The 23032-nt window shown below is 55.2% G+C and overlaps 1 protein-coding gene and 1 long non-coding RNA gene across 2 annotated transcripts; one reads left to right on the top strand and one right to left on the bottom strand.

The window, feature by feature from the left end:
* Positions 1 to 190: 190 nt before the first annotated feature.
* Positions 191 to 9808, bottom strand: LOC113244731 (uncharacterized). Its single transcript, XR_003312475.4, has 2 exons — positions 4989 to 9808; positions 191 to 1144 (listed from the first exon to the last, which is right to left on the bottom strand). It is a non-coding gene; the product is annotated as an uncharacterized LOC113244731 (long non-coding RNA).
* A 1713-nt stretch (positions 9809 to 11521) lies between these two features.
* CEBPA (CCAAT enhancer binding protein alpha) lies at positions 11522 to 14119 on the top strand. The gene has a single exon (XM_026484294.4). It carries the CDS (start codon positions 11659 to 11661, stop codon positions 12721 to 12723), a length of 1065 nt encoding a protein of 354 aa, XP_026340079.1. The 5' UTR covers positions 11522 to 11658; the 3' UTR covers positions 12724 to 14119.
* Positions 14120 to 23032: the final 8913 nt, after the last annotated feature.

The raw sequence follows: 23032 nt of genomic DNA, 5'->3' as shown, positions 1-23032 counted from the left end.
TGTTTTCATTCTCCAGGGTCTTCAGGTGGTTGATTTTTAAGATTTTGTCCAGAGCTTATAGTTGGATATATCATTTTATTTTTGTTGACTGATTCTAAAGAAGTCTACGGCCAGGAAAAAAAATGCTAGGAATCTCTGATCTCATGATGAAAGGGATTTTGATTTTTAGTACTTATAATGAGGAATTCTCTTTTTTTTTTTAAGATTTTTTTATTCATTTACCTGACAGAAAGAGAGAGAGACAGCGAGAGAGGGAACACAAGCAGGGGGAGTGGGAGAGGGAGAAGCAGGCTTCCCACTGAGCAGGGAGCCCGATGTGGGGCTCTATCCCAGGACCCTGGGATCATGACCTGAGCCAAAGGCAGATGCTTAATGACTGAGCCACCCGGGACCCCTATAATAAGGAATTTTCTAACAGCCCACATTAGTCTTATTTTGTATCCTTACTGGAAAAGTTGAACCTCGACATTTAAGTGCTCTTAATGGATTATTGTATTTAGTCCTCGCGACTCCTCTGTCGGGCACAGATGGCTTTATTACCCCATGTTAGAGATGATAAAACTGAGCCAGAAAGATTAAGCTGCTTGTCAAAGTCACTGTGCATGAATGACATTCAGACTAGCCACTTACTCCACATTGTCTTTCTTCATCTGGCTATGAGACATGGCTTGGAAAGAGGGCAAGGTACCAGGTCCGAGCCATAGCTGGAGAGAGACGGTGGAAAGAGCCATCTGCGACTTTGATCTTGGCCCAGTTCTCGTTAGTCATCCAAGGCAGAGACTTATCCCAGCTGGGCATAACCCACAGAATCCACACCAACTAGCAAAAGAGAAGGAAATTAAAGGACAGTTCAAGAAAATGTCAGGAAGTTGGCAACACCTCTAGAGGGAACAGAGGATCCAGAATAGAGGCTGTGTGGCCAGCGTCCTTGCCCATAGGCCCCCAGACACTCTTGGTCACCCTCCCAGAGCGAAGTCCAACAGCACCCGTGCCTTCACACCTCTCAGTCATGCCAGCAGCTCTCATCAGTGTGTATGTCGTCAGCTCTTCTTCACAGGCCTTGTTCCAGCTGTGAGAGGGTGGTTCTGGCTTCTGCGTGGGGTGGTGGGACATCCCCGGATGTTGGAAGGGTGTTCAGATGGTGCTGGGCAACCAAAGAATTCAATCAATGTGCACATTCCATGTCAGTGAGCCATTGGGCAGATCCCGTGTGACCTGCTTTTCTTATAATAAGTTCTCCCAGTAAGAGGCCAGAACAGCCCCTTCCTATGCTGCCTGACTTTGAGTTTCCCTCATTGAGAGAAAAGCCAAACTCTGTAAGCAGACAGTTTTATAAGAGCATGACTCATGCTGGTTTTTGTTTAACTGTTATTGCACCTTGACTATGATAAAACGACTGCATTTGGAATGTAAGCTGGGTTTTCTAATCAATTATAATAAAAATCAGATTCTAAAGACAGACTTGTTGAAACTCTCAGTTTGTTCAAGGTCTCCTTCAATTAGTGACCAAGCGGACAAGGCTTTGTAACATCACTCCCCTGGTTCCCAAGACTCTGCGCTGGGATCTGGGCCGTGGGGGGTTATCTAGCCAAAAGGGAGTGTCTGGACAGCTTAGTGGGTTATGTGCTTTCCAAGTGACCTTTGGAATTTTGACTGAAAATGTCAGAGACAGAACCAATTGGAGGGATGGGAAGGGATAACCCTGCCCCTCCCGCAGTCCCTGAACTGCTTAAATCAATACGGACAGGAAGCTCAGTTCCATATTTGGGGTAAACGAGTTTCACGTTGCATGAAAGAATTTCACCGCAACTGATAGGTTTATAGATTTTCTTGGGGACAGCAATGAAAATAAAGCACTGTTGGGGCTTTTATGGTAATTTAGTTCTTTTCAATTATGAAAAAGCTAAATTAAACTCCCTTCTTATCATCCCAAAACTAGTGTTTTCGGGGAGTATTCAGCAATCATATTTTGTAATTTTTGAAAGAATCCCAATTCCTTATTATGTCATTACTGATGAACTCTTTTATGTATCTTAGTGTATAATAAAAATTTCTCACCTATTTGCAAGTCCGTCTCTAGTTTCCCTGTTTATGTGTCCTTCCTGAGATGTTCTAGGCTGAGATAAGCATGTATGTAGACCCTCCTCCTTCTTTTTACACAAATGGAGACATTCACATTCTCTGCATTGTATATGTAAATGTATATATTCATATCCATATGTGTGTATGTGTATTTTATATGGCTCTGTTATGTATGCATATGTGTACTTTATGTATATGTATTACATGTATGTATAAATGAACGTATCAGTGCTTTTCCCATATGTGTTCACGTAGGTTTTCGTCCTTTTTAACAGAGACACAGAGGGTGATTAACCAGCTGTCTCTGGTTACTTAACCAGTCTCCTATTTTTTTTTTTTAAGATTATTCATTTGTTTTAGAGAGAGAGGGAGAGAGAGAGAGAGAGAGCATGAGCCAGAGGGGGGGGGGCGAGCGGGAGAAATCCTCAAGCAGACAACCCGCTGAGTGCAGAGCCTGTCATGGGCTTTATCCCAGGACCCTGAGATCATGACCTGAGCTGAAATCAAGAGTCAGATGCTTAACCCACTGAGCCGTCCAGGCGCCCCATCCAGTCTCCTATTAATAGACAGACATTCTGTTGTTTCCAGCCTTTTGCAATTATAAACGGTGCTTTGGTCAATATCCATGTATGCAGCATGTATGTACATATGAGAGTTTATGGGGTTAAATTTCTCTAAGTGGAATTGTTAAGTGAAAGGAAGTAACATTTTCAAATTAGATAAGCATTTTTAAATTGTCCTCCAAAGAGGTTGGATCAATATACAATCCTACCTGTTGCTCCATTTGTCTGCACAGCACGTTATCAAACGTTTTTCTCTTTACCCTGACGGGTGTATCTCTTGTGATTTGTCTACCTGTTATTCAGAGAATTCGTATTTTTAAACACGTTTAAGATGTATTTGCATTTACTGGTTTTTTATTTATAAACTCTCTGTATATGCCCATTTTCTTTTGGATCGGAATTCTTTGTCACATGGATTTATAGAAGTTCTTTATACACAAATACATGCGCTTTTCTCATTTAAGATAAGGCTGACTCGTGAAACATAGAACTAAGTGTGATTCGGGTTCTATGACTAGGTAGGGTTCTCCGTATGAGCAAATTCACAGATCAGACCACAATTTATGCTTAGAGCACACGTCCAGATTTTTCAGTTTGGAAAACAGGGCCATTAAAAAGCATTTTGAAGTTATTTACAAAACTATGCAATCCATTATGGCATTATATATTTGTAGAGTAAATTAAGGTGACTTTAAACCATTTTATAGTTTATAAAACTATAAAAATTATAAAACTGTAAAATTAAGGCGACTTAAAATGTTTTTATAGTTTATAAAACTATAAAAGTAATAAATACACACTCCTCTGTTTAAAAAGTCCCGTCTACACGAGCGTATAAATGAAAAAGAACAAGTTCTCTCCCGTCCTACAAAGGCAGCACCACTGTTAACAGCTTCGTGTGTATCTCTCCTAACTTCTTTCTTCTTTGTGTTGCGCCGACTAAATATGGATATTTAAATAAGTTTTTCCCCAGAGAAGTGGAAACTGCATGCTGTTCCCCACCTTGCTTTTTTTTTTCAGGTAAGGATTAATTCTGGGGGCCAAGAAGGGTGACCTTTGTGACTCCTTTTTTAACTCTGGAAGCTGACAGTACATTCATTACCGCAGCCCAAGCAGGACCTGATCACGGCTTCCCTGGGGAATCAGCTAGTGGGCTAGGACGGATGGGGCCTTCGGAGACACAGGGTAGCCCTACTGTGTGCAGCTCGCATCTCCTGTTAATTCAGTGTCAGTTTTACCCACAGCGCCGAGAGGCTCAGACTTGGGGGAGCAGGGTAATAACTACAAGGAAAGGAGGACTAGAGTTGAAGCCTTCATGAGCCCCCACCTAAACTCTCTTGCTCTGATTTTCAAAAGATCTGGTGTCTCACCTCATTTACGTGTTTGCCTGTTGGTTTGTTTGTGTTTAAAGATGCACCTTGAGGCTGATCCTTGGAATCAGTGAGCAGAAGGAGTGGGGTCAAAGAGGCAGGTGCGCAGGAGTGCGGGGGAAGTGTACCCCAACTCCTGAGCAGTGGGGTTCTGCCAGATTTACACACTGAAGTGGCCCCTGCCTTGCATGTGAGCCCGCAGGGAGGAAGGCCCGTTTTCCCAGTCATGCCCAAGGATGAAGTCTTGCTCTCCTGGGGCAGCCTCCCCGCAGCACCCTATAGACAGAGCACGCTCTGGAGCCAGGGTGGAGGGGTGCCCCAGGGCTGTCTTTCAAGGCTCAGTGTTTGCACCACACAAACGAGCCCAATTCAGGAGGCCTCCACACACCAGGCCTTGTGTCCTGGGTCGGCTGCATCTCTCCAGAGAAAGGGGCCCTTTTTCCTCCTGGCAAAGGTCCTTTCTGCTCAGCCAAGCCCCTGGGGACCACACTTGCCTGAGGGGGCTTCTTTCGAGTTAGCCCAGAAGCACTGTGCAGACTCTCCAGGCCCCAGCGGTCTTGCCTGGCACGGCCTCAGGAGGCTCCGAATGGGTCTACCGTGGGGGAGCCCTGACTGAGGGGGCCGGGTCTTCCCAAGCATCTTTGGGGGCCACCCTCAAGCTGCCCTCCTAGAGTTCTGGGAGGGTGGCTGGGTAGCAGTTTTCTTGAATAGGATCCATTCTGTGTTCATTCAACAAATATTTGAGGCTCTACCATATGCCAAGGCCTGTTCTAGCTCTGGAAATAGGCAGAACAGGACAGACAAGGTCCTGTCTTAGTAGAGCTGGCATTCTAGTGTGGGGGGGGGGGCCAGACAGGGAACAAGTAAAATAAGTAAACAAGACCATTTTCCAGAGAGCGCGAGGAGGAAACGAACACTGCACAGTGGCCTCAGGAGGGACGGGAGAGGGTTGGCTGGTGTGCCACTCTCCTACCTCAGAGGAATCTCTTGGAGAAGTCGAGACTCGGATGACGGGAAAGGAGTTACTCCAACATCGGGAAGAAGCTTCCACGGAGCCAGCAAAGTGCGAGGCCTGGAGGCTGGGAGATGCTCAGCGTGGCAAACAGCATAGTGGGGAGCCACGGGGCGTCTGAGGCCTAAGGAGAGAGGTGAGAGCCAATTTCTGCAGGGCCTCGCAGCCAGGTTGGGCACAGGGGTTGACCAAGGTAAGGAATGTGAACTGAGTGCCTGTCTAATGGGTAAGTCGGGCTGCCTTGGCGGGGAGAGAGTTGGGGGTCAAGGAGGCAGGGAGGGCAGCAGGGAGACTAGTTAGAGGCTACCGCGGTGAGGGGAGTGTGGAGGCGGGAACCAGGATAAGCCGAGGGAAGCTGGAGAGAAGGGATGAACTGGGGACACGGGTTTGGAATTATTGCTGACTGACATGTCTTCCCAGAAGCAGGGCCAGGGGCCTCCAGACAAGGCCGGAAGCGCTGGGGTCACTGCCTTCCTGCTCGCATGGAATGAGTGTGGTCCCACCACAGCGCTGGGACCCTGCCCGGCAGGCCCCCAGTACCACTCTTAGACTCAGGAAAGAGGCCCCCACTCATGCCCTCTTCTTGGCTGCTCCCTTCCCTCGGGGTGAGAAGCCTACTGGGCCAAGAAATGCCTGCCCACACAGCCTAGAGCCAGCTGCCTGGGCCCACTTGGGCCATCTCACCAGGCACTTGGCAGCGGGCACACCCCTCATCCAAGGGGTGACAGGAGGGCAGAGATTTTCAGGGGGGTATGGGCAGTGTTGGAGCCCTGTGCTGAGAATCTACTCCCACCCAACAAAGGACCCTTCCAGTGGGAGATGGTACAAGGGGTGGGAAGAGAAGGGGGTGGTCGGCTTTCCTGGCACCACCATGCCCCAGAGTCAAATTCAAGATTTAAACCTGGCCTTCTAGGACATGACAGAGATTTATTCGTCAAGGCAGAAAGGTAGAACATATTTAATCTAACAGTTTGTTCGTCTGACTGATAACTTTTAATATTTAAACAGATGGTATGTGGGCTACCATTCATATTCTTGTCCCAGATCCCACACAAATGTGGAGTGGGCCTGCCCACGTCATCCACTGCTTTCTTTCTGGAATGTTCTCCCAATGCTGAATGGGGAGGGCTGGGGTCCATCATCTACCAAGGGAGTTTTCTAACAAAATAGAATACGAGACTTTTTCCCAATTTGCTAAACAGCATGAAGATAATGGATAGAATTCTCTGAATTTTTAAATTTTGACTCAGTTTTCTCTTTTTAAAATTGTTGGTGCCCGCTACTGATTATCTGCCAGCAAGCAAATGAGATAAACAAGGGGGAAAAAAACCCATACACACATCACAGTCGATGGAAATTAAGAGAAGATTAGAAACAAGTTGCTTCTCATGAACCTGCCAGTATGGATCTTTTACGGATCTGAATCCTCATGGTTACGATTTCATATGGTACACGTATAATATAGTTACGTTTCTGAACAGCTCAGTAGTTTCTAGCTCATGCCGATGCAGTCAGCTATGCCTTTGTGCGACTTCTGTGTGCTTTGCCCTAGAACAGGCTGAGAAATGTACTACAATGAATTATTGTCCCCCGTGTACAGGAAAGAAGACAGGTTCAGAGACATTCAACTTGCCCAAGGTCACCTGGCTGGTAAAGGATGAAGGAGGGGTTTTAACAGGTCTGAAGGATCCCCCATTGATATGGGGGGCCTCCTGGTGGGACAGGATGTATAATCTAATGAGGGATAACAACGGTTTCTCCAAGCGCCCAGAGGCTGTGGGTAAGAAGCAGTAGACCCTTGGTCGACTGTCCCTGGAGCTCACACACTGTACCTGCCAATACCTAAAACATAAAACGACTTCGCGTAAAACTCATTAACCAGTGCATTTGGCAAAGAGTAACTCGCGTTTTGTTTTGCGTGTCTACGTTTTAGGAAGATCTTTGGGAGTATTTTTTGAGTCACTGTGTTAGACATATTGTATGAGATACTCAGGGCCCCTAGTCAGAGCTCCAACTGTGCCTGGGAAGTGTAGCTCTTCTCTTCTGTCTTATCTTAGTTAGTCCTCATTAATTATCTTAATTAGTCCTGCTGTGGAGTGACCAATCTTATAGCCATTAGGCTTTCGATAAAAGTTATCAGAAGGGTTGGCTCCAGTATTGCTCTTCAGAATTTGATTAAGTGTCACACTTACATATGAATTCTTTCCTGTGCGTTGCATTAGGAAGGTTGACTCAAACAAAAACTTCCCAGGGCTCTGTTTGTCTTCTCAGAATGGTCAGCCTTGTGAATGACCCCGGACTCCGGCTCCATCCCACTCAAAACTCAGCACTGCGGAGCAGATGCACTGGAGGGAGGGCTTCCGTCTCCCCACCCGGCCTTACCTCCCCCAGCTCGGCAGCCTCCTCGTCTGAGCTGCCTGGAGCACAGTTCACACCTAGGAAAGGCATTTTCACCTCTGTGGCGGACTTCCTCCTTTGTAAATAGGAGAGCCAGAGCATGCCTCCTCTCTCCTCTGGCCCCTGCGGTGGCAGAAGTCAGGCCCCCTGAGCCTGCAGCCTGTCTGATCTGGCCTGGGTCCCTGTCCCCTGACCCTGCCTGCTGAGCATACTGAGGCCAAAGCACACTGGAGAGTTCCACTGGGTCTCCTCAGGAACTGTCAAGTGTCGTCAATGAAGACAAAAAGGAATAGTAAAGGTGGTGGACGATTTATGCTCAGCTCTTACTGGCTCTATCTCGATTCCGCACAAGCCACACAGACATCTCCCTCCCAAGTGTTCCAGCCAAACGCGGACTGCCCACGCGTCCTATCAGGCCACAAACCCCTGCCAGCCGCGGGCACCTCCCACGGAAAGCGGCTCCACCGACCCTGGGGTTTCACCCAGGATCTGCTGCCAGTTCTTGGGTCAGGGCTTGGACAGCTCCAAGCCTCTCCTGCTCCAGGCTCCTGGGCGCTCCCACACCTCAGCCCCGCAGACCCACCCACAGTCCGCTACTGGCTTCCTCCTAGCCCCATGTGTTCTCTTAGAACAGGGAAAACTAGAATACGGCAGGTAGCTCCTGGAGGCCCTTCCTGGGCGACACAAAGCAGATAGGCAGGTGTCCTGCAGGTGTTGAGACCCTGGGACCCCCAAGGGGTTTTGGAGCAGAACCTCGATTTTCCCTGCATTACATATGTTGGAGGATGGTACCCCCAGCCAGAAGCCAGGCATTCAGCCCCCACCCAGACTTTAAGTCCTGATGTTCAAATCCATCCCTGTCCTCTACCCTCCCCTAGGACCTCCGGTCTCCATTGTTTTTCACGTGGTCCACCCTTCCTCTCCAGCCCCTACCACAGTGGCCTTCCAGGAACCCAAACTGGATCACAGTGCTCACCTGCTAAGAGCTGGACAGCAAAAGCCTTTGAGATAGGCTCTGGCCTTACCAGGAGCGGCCTTGGCCGTGAACCCAGCCCTGTCTGTGGATCCAGCCTTATCTAGGCCCCTCCCCAGCAATCCCTGCACTCCAGCCCGCCACACATCTTGTCCTTTGTTACCAGAACATGCCATACACTCGCAGCCTCTCCACCTTTGCACCTGCCGTTCTGTCTGCCCATCCTTCCAGCAAATTCCTGCTCATCCTTCAAGGCACAGCTCAAAGGTCTATTCCTGCAGGAAGCCCTCTCTAGCCACCGTCACCAAAGACCACAGACAGGAGGGCTTAAACAGCAGACCTTAATTTTCTCTCAGTCCTGGAGGCTGGAAATCTGAATTCAGGGTGGGGCATGGTCAGGTTCTGGTGGGAGTTCTCTTCCTGGCTTGCATACTCTGCCTTCTCCCTGCCCTCACATGGCAGAGGGAGGAAGGGAGGCAGAGCGGGACACACACACACACAGAGAGAGAGAGAGAGAGAGAGAGAGAGAGAGAGAAATATCTCCCTTTCCTCTTCTTATAAGGCCATTACTCCTATCAGATTAGGACCCCAACCTTATGACCGCCTAAAAACCGCATCTCAGAATAGTCATACTGGGGGTTAGGGCTTCAACCTATGAATGTGCGGGGGGACACAATTTAGCCCAGGGTACCTCCCCAGACAACGGTGGTTGCTGCCTCCCTCAGAGCCCCATATTCACCGGGGAGGGTGTCCCTTTCTTAGAGCACCCCCTTCCTTCATCCCCATTTGTGTCTCCTGAACCAACCGACCAAGTGCTCCTGCCCAGTCCCATCCCCTGCTCTTTTGGGGTCATCCCCTCTGTGGGAAAGCCACTGTCTCCTCGCAGACCTTGGGTGCTGACCTGTCTCCCCACCTGTGCCCAGAGCTCTGAGAGGGCAGGGGCCGCCTCTCACTCATCTCTGGGCACTGAGCAGGCCTCATGGGAAGAGTTCTGGTTCCACTGGGGAGGACCGGGGTACTGGGTGTGGGCCCCTTGGTGCCTCTGGCCCCCACCCCCACCATACTCCCTTATTACGGAAGCCCCGAGAGCCTGGAAGCCCCGACAGCCTCTGCGGTGTCCCCCTGAACTAAGAGGAGACATTCCTGCTGCCTGTCCCAGCAACAGGAGCCCTGGGCGGCAGAGCAGGTGTGCATGCGAGGCTCGGGACACCTTCAGGGGCCTGTGCTTTCTTACTACCCTGCGACAGGCTGTTAGTTTTTGCATGGCAGAAAAAAAAGAAAATTCCACTGAGCACTTTCGGGTTTCCGTCCCGGTCCCCACAGGGGCATGGCGCAGAAATGGGTCCTGCCTCTGGCCCAAAGAGTGGCTCCGGGCGCACAAAGCCTATTTATTTAATATATTTACTTTTTCTCCCAGGCCAAAAGCTTAAAATATCTCACGTATGAGCTCTGGAAAAAAAAAAAAAAAAGCAGCAGTTGGGCCATTAATCATTGGGAATATGTTGAATAGGAACTTGATTAAAGCACAGTATGTGTTCCCCAGACGAAGTTGCTTCTTTACAGTGACCACAGTGGAAGCTTGGCCTCCCCGGGGCCGGCTGTGCTTTTGCGGGGCGCCTCCTCCAGGGCTCCTGGGCGGGCTCTGGCGCCTTGCCAGGCTTGGGAAGGCCGCGGGCTGGGAGGGGGTCTTGACCTGCGCAGCCCGGCTTCCTCAAACAGGCACACTTCCAGCCGGTGTCCGGCTTCAGCGCACAAAGTCGGAAGGGGCGGTGGGGGGTAGAGGCGGGGGCGATCTGCGGGCCCAGGAGGCCCCACCGGAGCCCTGCGGCGCCCCGCGCCCGGGCTGGCGATCCCGGGATAGAACCGCGAGGCGCCACGTGGCTGGGGAGACGCGCTGCCTTAAACCCCTTCCCCCGGCGGCAGTGAATGCGGAGGCGGCCGCCAACGGGCACCCGGGCCTGGCCACCTTGTTCCCCAAGATCCCGGGAACCCAGCGCCTGAGAACCATCGGCAGGGTTTTCCCAGTAGGTGCTCGGATTCCAGTACGCGGAGATTCCCAAGGCCTCGGCCCCCTCGGCACCCCCGCGCCCGCCTTGGAGCCCACCGGAATGGGGGAGGGCAGTGGATCCCGATCCCGTTGACCGCCTACCCCGCTTTGGGATCGCCGTCCAGAGTCAAGTTCGCCCCCTCCTTCTATGCGCCCCACCTCGCCCCGGTACCCCAGCCCTGGAATCCAGCTCGGCCCGTCCCGCAGGAAAAAATTGGCGGCCCAGGGCCGGGTAGCAGCTCCAGCCCTGCGCGCCTAGCAACCCTAGCGCTCCGGCTAGGAGAAGTTAATTAAAAAGAAAAAGTTTTCCAGCACAGGCGGGTGGACCAGCCGGGTCCTCCGGGCTCCCTGGCGGCAGCCGCCTCCCTTTCCCTCCTCTCCCCGCGGGGTCCTAGCGCCCGGAGGTGCAGAGCCCGTGGGACCCCAGAGGACTGACAGGCGGAGCCGGGGAAAGGTACTTCTGCGAAGAATCGGTGGGGTCGCCTGGAGATCAGAGATAAAGACGCAAAATCACCGCGCTCCAGGACGCTTCCCTCGGCCTCTCCGTGCCGCTGTGTGCGCTGGGCCACACGTCCCAAACTGTTCCCTGCCTCCCACCCCCGGCTCCAGCCCCTTCTCCACGCTGCCGCCTAGCAGAGACGCGGGTCCCGAACAGGACTAGTTCTCGCTTTTAAAGCGAGTCCGCGCCGCAGTAGCTCAGAGACCAAGACTGGCCCTCCACCAACTCCCCCCACCTCCCCCCCCCGCCCCGCCCAGCGCAGCGTCTGGGTGCTCCCGGACTCCCCGACCGTTGGCTGGAAGTGGGTGCCTCGGGGAAGCTAGAGGAGGGGGCCCAGTCACCAACCACGTGTGTGCGAGGGCGACATCTCGGCCCAGGGTGGGGCATCGCGCGCGCGTCTGGGTCCGGCTGGAGGGGCAGGGGGTTAGTGGGCGTTGCACCAGGCCCTCTACGGGCCGGCGCTGCTCTCCGGCCCCACTCACCACCCCCTACGGAAGGCAGGCGCTAAGACCCAGGAGGCGCCGCTCCGCCGTCGGACTCTAAAGGGCGACGCCCCCGCTATAAATGCGGGGCCCGCGCGGGCCTGGCCATTCGCGACCGGGAGCTGCGCGGGCGCGAGGGAGTCGGGGCTCCGGGTGGGCGGTGGCAGCATTGGCGCCCCGCGCAGGCTGGAGGCCGCCGAGGCTCGCCATGCCGGGAGGACTGTAGCTCCCCCATGGAGTCGGCCGACTTCTACGAGGCGGAGCCGCGGCCCCCGATGAGCAGCCACCTCCAGAGTCCCCCGCACGCGCCCAGCAGCGCCGCCTTCGGCTTTCCCCGGGGCGCGGGCTCCGCGCAACCCCCCGCCCCACCTGCCGCCCCGGAGCCGCTGGGCGGCATCTGCGAACACGAGACGTCCATCGACATCAGCGCCTACATCGACCCGGCCGCCTTCAACGACGAGTTCCTGGCCGACCTGTTCCAGCACAGCCGGCAGCAGGAGAAGGCCAAGGCGGCCGCGGCCCCCGCAGGAGCCGGCGGCGGCGACTTTGACTACACGGGTGCCCCCGGGGGCCCCGGCGGCGCCGTGATGCCCGGAGGGGCGCACGGCCCCCCACCTGGCTACGGCTGCGCGGCGACCGGCTACCTGGACGGCAGGCTGGAGCCCCTGTACGAGCGCGTCGGGGCGCCGCCGCTGCGGCCGCTGGTGATCAAGCAGGAGCCGCGCGAGGAGGACGAGGCGAAGCAGCTGGCGCTGGCCGGCCTCTTCCCCTACCAGCCGCCGCCGCCGCCGCCACCGCCGCACCCGCACCCGCCGCCCGCGCACCTGGCCGCCCCGCACCTGCAGTTCCAGATCGCGCACTGCGGCCAGACCACCATGCACCTGCAGCCCGGCCACCCCACGCCGCCGCCCACGCCCGTGCCCAGCCCTCACCCAGCGCCGGCTCTCGGCCCCGCTGGCTTGCCAGGCCCTGGCGGCGCGCTCAAGGGGTTGGCCGCTGCGCACCCCGACCTCCGCGCGGGCGGCGGCGGCGCGGGCAAAGTCAAGAAGTCGGTGGACAAGAACAGCAACGAGTACCGGGTGCGGCGCGAGCGCAACAACATCGCGGTGCGCAAGAGCCGGGACAAGGCCAAGCAGCGCAACGTGGAGACACAGCAGAAGGTGCTGGAGCTGACCAGTGACAATGACCGCCTGCGTAAGCGGGTGGAACAACTGAGCCGCGAACTGGACACGCTGAGGGGTATCTTCCGCCAGCTGCCCGAGAGCTCCCTGGTCAAGGCCATGGGCAACTGCGCGTGAGGCGCGGGGCGGCGGGACCGCCCTGGGCCGGCCGCTGGCTGGGACCCAGGGAGTGGTTTTGGGTCTCCGGATCTCAAGACTGCCCAAGCGGCGCAAGCCGGGACTAGGAGATTCCGGTGCCGCCAGAAAGCCTGGCCTGCTGCGCGCGCCCCTCGCCTTCCTCTGCGCCGGATTCGGTGCGTCTAAGATGAGGGGTCAGGCGGTGGTTTCTCCCTGCAGGAGAGGAGAAGTGCCGTGGGGCTGAGCCGGAGCCCCGGGCCGACTCTAGTATTAAGGAATAACCTTGTGCCTTGGAAACGCAAACTCGCCGCTCCGATTCCTACCGAGTAGGGGGAGCAAATATGTGCCTTGTCATTTTATTTGGAGGGTTCCTGCCTCATTCCTGAGGCTGCAGGCCCGCAGGAGAGAAGGCAATGTGCAGGCCCACGGCAGAAGGAAGGTTCGGGGAGAAGAGATCCCCACAAGTCAGCCCTAGCCGCTTCTCCAGCGCCTGTCCTTGGAAGGGAGGAAATACAGGGACTTGGAAGGTTGTTCCCCTAGTTTTACACGAAGGTGGAGGGTCCCTAGTTCCTCGCCTCTAATCTCCCAGCCTACAACAGGCTGGGCTTCCCTGGACAGAACTCACTTAAATGGGGTCACCCGGTGCCCAGTGGGAGCCCCCTGCCCCTAATAAGACCAGAAAGCTAGGACGTGGGGTAGCTCTCTGGACATGTGTTCATGGGAGTGGCAGCCCGGTGGTGCAGGGAAACCTAGAGCTGTGGTCCGGGGTGGGGGTGGGGGGTGAAGGGACCCTGGGACCATCAGCCTTGTACTGTATGTTGTCAGCATTGCCATACAAACACCAAGCACAATCTATCCATCCCAGAGGGACCGAAGTTATGAGAAGCTTTCCAAATATTTTGCTTTATCAGCCGATATCAACACTTGTATCTGGCCTCTCTGTGTCCCAGCGGTGCCTTGTGCAATGTGAATGCGCACGTCTATGCTAAACCACCATTTTATTTGGTTTTTGTTTTGTTTTGGTTTTGCTCAGATACTTGCCAAAATGAGACTCTGTCAGCAGCTGCAGGGAGGGTCTGCGGCTCTCTTTCCTTTTGGTTTTTGGGGATTGCTTTTGCTCCCAGGGGAACCAAAGAGGTGAGGTGGGCTTCCTCTTTCCCTGGGGTGGGGGGGGGGCTGTGGGCCTCGGTGCCCTCTGGCCTGGGCCGCCCACAGGCCTGTCCCCCCAGAGGCCCTGGCTCCTGGTCTGGAAGGGAGGCGGCCTCCAGCCAGCATGCACAGATTGCTGGGGCTGGGAGCCGGGAAGGACAGCTTGGTTCTCTTCTTTGGGGAGAACGTAGAGTTTCATGCTAGATGTTTTATGTATTATATCTATAATATAAACATATCAAAGTAAGTTTTGGTGTCTTTTTAAAACCAGAAAAGCTACTTCCAAGGTTTTCCGTGGGCCAGGTCACATTTGTAAATAACCACGGCGTATTCCTGGCTGAGACCCTGACTTTCATTAGCCCCCCCACCCTGAGCCCCTCTTTACATGAAGGGGGTAACTTCTCCCAACCAAGGCAAATAGATGGCAGAAGGAAGGCTCCAAGCTGAGAAAGCCCAAAGCCTGAAGAGAGAGTCTCCCTGGGGGGCGAGAGTTTGAGGGGGGTTCATAGGGCCTTGGTGTGGCCTCTCACGGGCCCCTGGGAGGAGCAGAGTGCCACGGGCTCTCTGGGACTTGAACAGGCCTGGCTCAGTGGCTGCAGGCTCCGGGGGCCCTTCGGCCACTTTTGCTTCTAGATCACTCACAGCTCTGGCTCTGTAGCAGCCTTGTTCATACCTGTCCTGCCTTACCCACCAGTAGGACACCGGGAGGGCAGGGGGAGGCCTCAAGCAGGATGCCCCTCGGCCCTCCCCACTTGCTCTGGGCTGTGTGGCTCTAGCCTACCCCAGCAGGGTCCCAAAGGGCAGCCTGGAGGCTGAACACCCCTCCGCCCCACCTTCCATACCTGTCCGAGCCGACCCCGGGGAAGGAGACCCGCGGCAGGCCTGCGCTGGGTACGTGGTCCTTCACACATACCCCCTGGCAAGGAGCCAGCGCCGGTATCCACCCTGCCCGCCGTGCCCACCCTGGACCAAGTCCCCCACTCAGACAACGGCCTTGCGAGGTCAGGCACCCCGGCGCCCCCTTAGCCACAGTGGTAGCCAACCAGAGGGGCCCCCGCTCACGCCTGCTAGAACCAGGCCCGGCAGGATATAGCACAGGAGCTGGCTGGGTTTTCAGAGCTTACTCTCGCTAAGGGTAAAAGGCAGATGCTCTTTACCTTCTATTTTCACCCCCAGAGGATTCACTGGAGCAGCTTACCGTGTATGCCAATGTGGGCTGGGACAGTTTCAAGAAATTACACACTCCTTTTCAATTCTGAGAGCTTTAGCTTTACCTGCCCGTGTGGTTAACAGGGGTGCCTTGCCCCCTTCCCGCCCCGGCCCCCGCCCTCTCTGTCCTGTGTCTTGCCGCCTCCTCGCCCATGGCCGCTCCTGGCAGAGGAAAGGCCACGAGCCCAGTGTGGAGGCGGCTGCCTGCCCCACCGCCCTGGGAACCAAGGAGGCAGAGCCCCACCGCCTGCCTGGAGGCCTAGGGCAGGCCACGGCTTGCTAGGCCCCAGCAAACCCTCTCTGAGTTCAGTGCCTAATTCCAGTTTTTCTTGTTTGAGGGGGCCAAACAGCCTCCCCCCTTGCCCCCAGAACGGATCCCAGGACGAGCAGGGGAGGGCCACCTCTCCTGCCCGCCCTCCTCCCTCTCCCCTCCCACTGCCTCATCTCCTGGGGTTTCCTCTTTCAAAGCTGTCAGCCTACTAAGGGGCGCCCCTCCTACTATACACCCTGAGGTCCAGGGCAGACTTGGTTGGGGACAAGACGGATCCGACCAAAGCCAAGCCCAGGGAAGGAGTGGGGCCAGCGGGGGGCCCCCAAGGGACAGAGCAGCCGGCCATAGGGAGGGGGCAGTGTGGGGCAAACCTGCCTGGCTTGTGCTCTGTGCCTGGCCAGAGGGGCCCCCGGGGCAGAGCTGCTCCTTGCCACCCACTGCTTCCTGCAGGGCCCCCATGGTTCCCCTCCCGACTGCAGCCTTTGTGAAGAACCACTCCAAGAGCCTGGCACTGAACACACCCCAAGTATTTATTGGGTGCCTACTGTGTGCCAGGGCCTGTGCCAAGGATGGGTCACTCAGCTGGAGACGAGCAGACTTGGCTCCTACTCTCTGGAGCTCACAGTCTTGTGGTCCCAAGATGTTTTAAGGGTGACAAGTGCAATAAAGGGAAGCTCAAAGTGTGACTACACGCCACCAGGGAAGGCTTCCTGGAGGCAGCAGTCTGATCCAAGACCTGGTCGTGGACCCAGTCCAACGTGCCTGGATGCCTCTGCCTTGTACTCTCTCAGGACAGGGAGCAGGGACCTCACCCCTCGGTGGGCCACCAGGACCTGAGCCTGCCCCACCGACCAGGCTCAGGTTCTGGTGGCCCCTGAGAGTGCTGTTCAGAGGAGCCAGTCTCCAGGGAAGAAGCAAAGGTAAAAGGGAGAGAGGGAGGTGCTCCTTCACTGCCGAATGCCTCCTGATGGCTTAGCACTGTCACGGATGTCACCCATATCTCCTGGATCTCCTGGGAATTTGTGAACGTGGGGTTTGGCTCTGACACCTGTGATGAGCCACTGGGACCGGTGAGGAGTATCTGCCGCTCCCAGGTCTCCCGCCCCCTCCTTCCCAGGCAGGAACCTGCCAGGCCTCCTCCAGAAGCTGCTGATTTCATGGGAGGAGAGGGGGCCGCGGGGAGAGAAAGGGAAGCCATTAAAGGGAGAGCAGAGACCCTGACCTTGCTCTTCCCTGAGGCCTGTCCTTCCAGGCACCCACAGGCCTTCTGCAGACACGGGGTAGGGTCCTTGCCTGGACGGTGGCTCTGTCCCATTTGTTTATTTCCTATGCTGGTGGGTGGGGGAAGGCCTTTCTCTTCTCTGCCTTAAATAGAACTAAACCACCAGCACCTTTGAAAGATCTTTCTTGTCTCTCTGAAAGATTATGCTATCTCCCTTCTCTTGACACCCCCCCCCCCAACTTCTCCCCTCCCCCAGCCCCTCTCTGTGCATGGAGCATTTGACGTAAGCAGAGACATAGGAAAGATACCAATTCACTATCAAAGCATCCTAGCCCCATCCCAGAGCAATTAAAAAGCCAGATGGAATCTCTGGGAAAACGGCATTAATAACGCAAACAATCTGTGCAGGCCGGCAGGGACCCAGGAGCTGCAGGGGGGGGCAGTGGGGGCTGGGATGCAGGAGCGCGAGCTCACGAGCAACGCTTCAGCCACGTTGTGGCCAGCCGGGGATGGGGCCATCACAGGGGTATGCCTAGATCTGGCCGCAGCTGGGCTCTCCCCTCCAGCCCCCTGCAAGGCCCACTGCGCATCCTGAGTCCTGGTCACTGCAGACGGAGACAGACAAATGTGGAACCCATTACTCAGGCAGCCACAGCCCCAGCCGGCCCCATTCTGGCACCCAAGAGCTTTGCTTCCCTTCACTTTTGTTTTTATTTATTATTTTCTTAGGCTTCTGGCCCCACCCACTAGGAACAGGACTCCCTAAGCGATAGCTTCCGGAGATCTCCTTTCTCTTCATTCGCCGTGCCCAAGCCCACTGCCCATGCCTGGCAACAGCAGACAATGGTGTTGGGCGCCCCATGGGGGCCTCAACCCTAGAGCTTCCTCTTTGATTGTAGAGTGGGTGGGCACGGAGGGCAAGAAGACCAGCTGGGCTCTCAGAAGCAGGCATGATTGCTAGGGGAGCCGGGCACAGGGGTTCACGCTGCCTGGCTGCTTTGAGGGGCCCCCAGGGGCTGGACAAAGACCACAGGAAAAGGATCTTCTGCTGCTCTGAAGCCCTTTCTAGGCAGAGCCAAGACGTAGGACGCTTTTTTCTTTTCTTTAGGAAAAGGAAGTAGTCCTGTTTATTTTACGTTATTTTGTTTTACTTCATTTTATTTTATTTTATTTTATTTTACTTTATTTTGTATTACTTTATCTTATCTTATCTTATCTTATCTTATCTTATCTTATCTTATTTTAGACGCTTCCTTATCCCCATTCTCCAGACCGTGCTTGGAGGCCCACCTGAGGCCCACTGAAAGATGTATAGTTTTCTTACAGCGATCGAGTTGGGATAGAAAGTGGTTTGTTTTTTTTAAAACATGCTTTGTGGTTTTTATGTACCCAGAGAGCCACTTTATGCTTCATCTTCCCAGTCCCCACCCTCCATCTTCACCTTCAGCCTCACCCTCCCTGGAAACTGTTCTCCCCAAGGTCACCATGAACTCCTAGAGCCAAATGACATGAACTTGCCTGGGATCCTGCCTTTCTTGGCTTCCTGCTGAATCTGGCCTGTGTCTGGCCTGCGGCAGGCCTTCAGCACACGCGTCTGAACGCATGGGTCTCTCTGCGACTCCTCTCTCTCCTTGCTTTAGAAACATCCTCACCCCCTCCTTTCCACGCAAGTGTCCACTGGGTTGGCCTGAGGTCTGCCTGAGGGGCTCGAGGGACCAGGATTCCCCATTATGGGAGCAATGAAAGACCTAAGAAACATAACCTCTCTGGTTCTAGATAACCCTCGACACCTCTGTGTGGTTAGTTTCGCACCCGAAGCAGAGGCTAGCCAGGCCCCAAGAGATGGTCAGCTCCATATGGAGTGTGGACAGGAGGAGGCGGGCTTTCTGGAAGAGAGGAGAGGGTTGGGGACGGGCAGGGCAGTATGTCCCAGGCTTGCCAGAGCTGCTCAGTCTGGGCAGCTGGGATCATGGCCTTTCTGCCGTCCAGGTCTCAAAGACGGTTTCTCTGTGTCTCTCCTCTTGTCCCCCACTCCAGGATGACTGGCAAAGTCAATATTGAGGGACCACGGCCCGAGGACAGGATCACCGGTGGCCCAACACGGTGGCCTAGGGCCAGGGCATGTCACCCAGTGACCCAGACAGGGCCTCGAGGGAGCCACCACAGCTTGTCCCAAGCCTTCTAGATCTCATGATATTTCTGCTTCTTGGCAAGTAGCCGCCAACCTCTCACCAGAAAGAAAGCCTCTCCTCTCTGAGCAGCCTTTGCCCCTTCCCTGCCCAACCACGGAGGCCTCAGGGAGCCCCCCCACACCCCTCCCGAGCCAACCCGAGCGCTCTCCCGGTGCCCCCCAGGAACCCGCGCTGGTGAGGAAACACGGCTGATTATGGCAGCCCTTCTCTCGAGTCCGTTGGGCAATGGTCTCGGCTGGACGACGGCACAACCCCTGCCCAGAGAGCAGGGCACTGTCGGAGGCTCCCGCCTGCTCCAGAGAGGTGCTGTGACCTCCAATGTCAGGTTCGGACCCGTCTGAAGTAGCCTCCCGGAGTGATTTACAATTTGCAAACACGTTTTATTTGATTCCTCAGTTGTGCTAGAGCAATTACAGTGACTAAGCATGACAAATCACTCCCATCACGGTGTCTACTCGCTGTTAGGAAATGTGTTTGCTTCACTATTGTGCCTGGTGTGGCAGCATTTTAAAAATAGACTCATTCACTGTACTTGAAGGCAATTTGTTCCAAATTTTCCCACTAATTTGATTTTAATCTGATATTTAAAATTCGTGTGACCACATTCCCACTGATTTATAGGGAATAAGCCCTACCTGGCAGCAGTTTAATTGGCCTTAACCCAGAAGTCCACAGGACAGAGGATTTATCCCAGAACAATTTGAAACCACTGGTGTCGGTGATGCTTAAATGCACGTCTCATTCAGCACATGGCAAGTGCCACTGTCTCGGAGCCACTAACAGTGTGGGCTGAGGGCTCTGCCACGCTCCTGCAGGACCCTGGCACGTAGTAGGTCAACAGTCCTCGCCGAGCAGATGCGTGGAGCCCAGATGTCCCGGCATGATGCATGCCTGTTGGAGGCCCTGAGTTGCGTTCTGCGGGAAAGCCATTTGTTCACGGGTGATAAATAGAAGTTTCCTCTTTCTCCCATCCCGTGATCAAGTTGGGTCCTGGGAGGAGGGCCCCGCAGCTCTGGCACCAAGTGCGTCCTGCCCTTGCCTGCTACTGACTGTCTGGCCCTCACCGCGCCTCCTGATTTCTCGGAGCTTCCGTCTCCTTTTAGGCAAAATGTATGCAAAACTAGTACCCAGTCAGTCATCAGTTGTTGTGAAAGGTAAACAGGCAAAGCTTGTGAGACACTTGTCTCAAGGTAATGAGATTACTGTGTGTTAGGGCAGGAGACAGGGTGGGTGAGGGAAGGCACACCTCAGTCCCTGAAAAGTCCCGCGGAAGGAGACACTCGTCGGAATAATAAGGACAAAACCCTTGCCCCAGAGTAACCAAGTTCCTGAAGTCACTTGGACGTTGCTTCGATTTTCTTTCTGGGGTGCCTGTCATTTGCTTAGAAGGCACTTAATGAGATTCTCCCAGGTGCAGAGCCCCCTTGCCTGTGACCTTGAAGGCTGAGCACGGTGGTCAAAATGTCCTTCACTGGGAGCACGGGAGCCAGCAAGGGTGTCACCGGAGAACGTTCTTGATCCAAGGGCAGAATCCTCGGTGATGACTTCTGGTCGATGAGAACATTCTCACTGGGGCTTCAGCCTCCCCAGATCCTGGAAGACCCCTGCCCCTCCCCCCGCCAACCCTACAGGTCTCCCATTAACTCCCTTCTCTTTGGAAAGCTGGGACCTCAGTGAGTGAGGCGGCCCTGACGTCCCCTTGCCGGTGGCAGGAGAGCAGGAGGATATGCTTCGCGTCTTGGGGAGACACCTCCTTTGCCACCCCCCGTTCCCCACTGGGTCACCTCAGCACCTGGCCAAACAGCTGGTCCCCATTTGCCCGAGCTAGCGCGAGCCCAGGACGTGAGGAGGGAGGCTGCCCTCTGCCCCGCGGGGAGGCCTGCCTGGGATCCTGGAGGGTTGAGGAGGGGCCGCAGAGGCAGGTGGGAGGAGGCCTGGGCCAAGCTTCCTCAGAGCTGGGGCCACCAGCCGGAAAGAGCTCTGGAAACCGGCCTTGCTTTTCCCCTCGCTGCCGGGAATGCCCACACGAGAGTAGCTCAAGTTAATGAGCAAACTGCCCAGGCCAGGAAGGCAGGCGGCTCTCGGGCACCCCGCCTCCCTGCTCAAGCACAGGCAGCACTTGAATGCCACTTGCCGGACCAAGGGAGGGCGGCAGGTATGGAGAGAGGCCAGGAGGCCTTAAATCATCGCGCGGCTGGGTGCAGGGCAGCGGCAGGAGAGAGGGTGGCCTCGGGCTGCGGGCGACTCCCGGGGGAGAGGAGTGCTGTGTGGGCACGGGCATGGGTGTGGGGGTGTGCTGGGTGCGTTGGAACCTGGAGCTGATGCTGAGCCTTGGGCTGGAGGAGCGTTCATGCCCCCTGGGGTGGGTGAAGGGTCCTCCCAAGACCAATTCCCAAGTTCACCAAAGCTGGACCTCTATCTGAGGAGCGGTCTCACCTGGGAGAGGTGGAGGCCTGTGAGTCATGGGCCAGGCCCCCGAGCCCAGGGGAGGGGGGTGATGGCTCCCAGCCCGAAATGTGTCAGAAGCGCGATGAGCATCTTGAGTGATGCGCCGTTTATGTAATTATGTGGGGCAGTGCTGCTCGGGGCGTGTGAGCCAAACGAGAAAGGAGAGCAGCGTGCCCGGGTCTTCTATCTCCCTGGCTGCACCCCAGGCTCAGAGAGAAGCCCTGTCTCTCAGGACCAGTGACAAGACAGGGCAGGGGCGGGATCAGCACCTGGGCTCCTACATATGTCGACCAGTGGGAATAGTTTGACCCTCTCCACCCACAAGTCCACCCAGCGGAGTGAAAGGCTCATGTTTTCCTAAGACTCTCCTCCTTGGCTTTAATCCTCGACACCCTCCCCCACCCCCGCCTCCACACCGCATTCCTCAACTTAATTTACTTTAGTTTTTTAATTTTTAAAATTAAATCAACTGCATATTGTTTGGAACATCTTGGAGATCTTCAGAAATTGGAATGCATGTCGGACACATTGCAGAGCCCGGTTTGGGGGCCCCATGACCCACCCCCCCGTCTTCACGCGTCATGGGCTGGGAGACGGCTGCGGTTGGTGGTCTCTTTCTGCTTTCCCCATGAGACAAGGCTTTGCGACTGGTCCCCTCACAGCACAGCGGTTCGGAGGCACCTGCTGCTGGGGGCGGCGGAACTCCACTGTGGAGCTGCTCACAGAACTCAGGTCCCGATGCTAGTTACACAAGGGCTCGGCCTGCATTCCCACCCACCGGGGGCGTGAGACCGTGTGTGTCCTGGCCTCGCCACACACCTGCTGTGTGACCAGGCTCAGGTTTGGCAGCCTCTCTGTTTGAGCATGTCTGAGAGGTGTGCCGGGGTTCCCAGAGGCAAGGTGATGAATGGGTGTCCCTCCAGAACAGAGCAACCACAAGAACCTGATCCCAGGACGAGTCACACTGAGGAGGACCAGGACCAGGCCTCCTGGAATCCAAGAGGGGAGCATGAGTCAGAAACAAACTACCCGCCTGCGAGCCAGGTCACTCTCCTGCCCAAGAGAGCTCAGGGGTGGGAGCCAGAAGGCTGTAGGACCTGGGCTTGGATGATTCGTCTCCTGTGTCTGGAGCCCAGCTTCTAGATGCTTGCCATTCAAGTCATAGGTGGTGCTTGTGGGCTGGACAACGAGAGACCGTAGGGCTCCTTGGCCCAGGTTGGAGGACCGTAAGGTGGTGCTGGCATCATCAAGCCTTCTTCAGCTGTGGCAAAGGGACATTCTGGCATCCCTTCCTCTTTAAATCCTCCTACCCCAGCCAGGACTAGACTATATCAGCCAGCTGGTCAGTAAGTCTCCCCCAAGTACCCCTGAGCCCAGACTGGAGACCAGCCACAGAACAGGGAGACTGGAGTCAGAGAGAGAAGAGGCACAGTATCTAAGAAGAGGATACTGAATCAGGGTGGGACAGAAGCCTCGCTCAAACCATCCAGCCATGCCACTGCACCCCCAATTGACTGTGGAGGGACCCTGGGGAATGGCATTCTGCTCTCCTCTAGTGACTGGGCAGTAAGGCCTGTGGGAGGAAGAAGGAACAGGAAGATGCAGCTGGGGGGTGAGCTGCAGAGACAGGCAAGAGTTGATTTTTTGCCCTTTTCTTGTGTCCTTTGCTACACTGAATTTGGTGTTGGATGATATCATGGCCCTTGGCCAAGAACAGACTGGGTCCAGAATCTCCCATCAGTATCTTTTGAGCTCTGGGTTGTCTGAAACATGAAGTGCTATCACCAAAGCATAACTGACCATTAAATGGTTCAATGT

This window comes from Ursus arctos, unplaced genomic scaffold (assembly GCF_023065955.2).
Source record: "Ursus arctos isolate Adak ecotype North America unplaced genomic scaffold, UrsArc2.0 scaffold_19, whole genome shotgun sequence".
Taxonomy (NCBI): Eukaryota; Metazoa; Chordata; class Mammalia; order Carnivora; family Ursidae; genus Ursus; species Ursus arctos.
The sequence above is the reverse complement of the archived record's forward strand: the minus strand, read 5'-3'. Positions and strand labels throughout refer to the sequence as shown.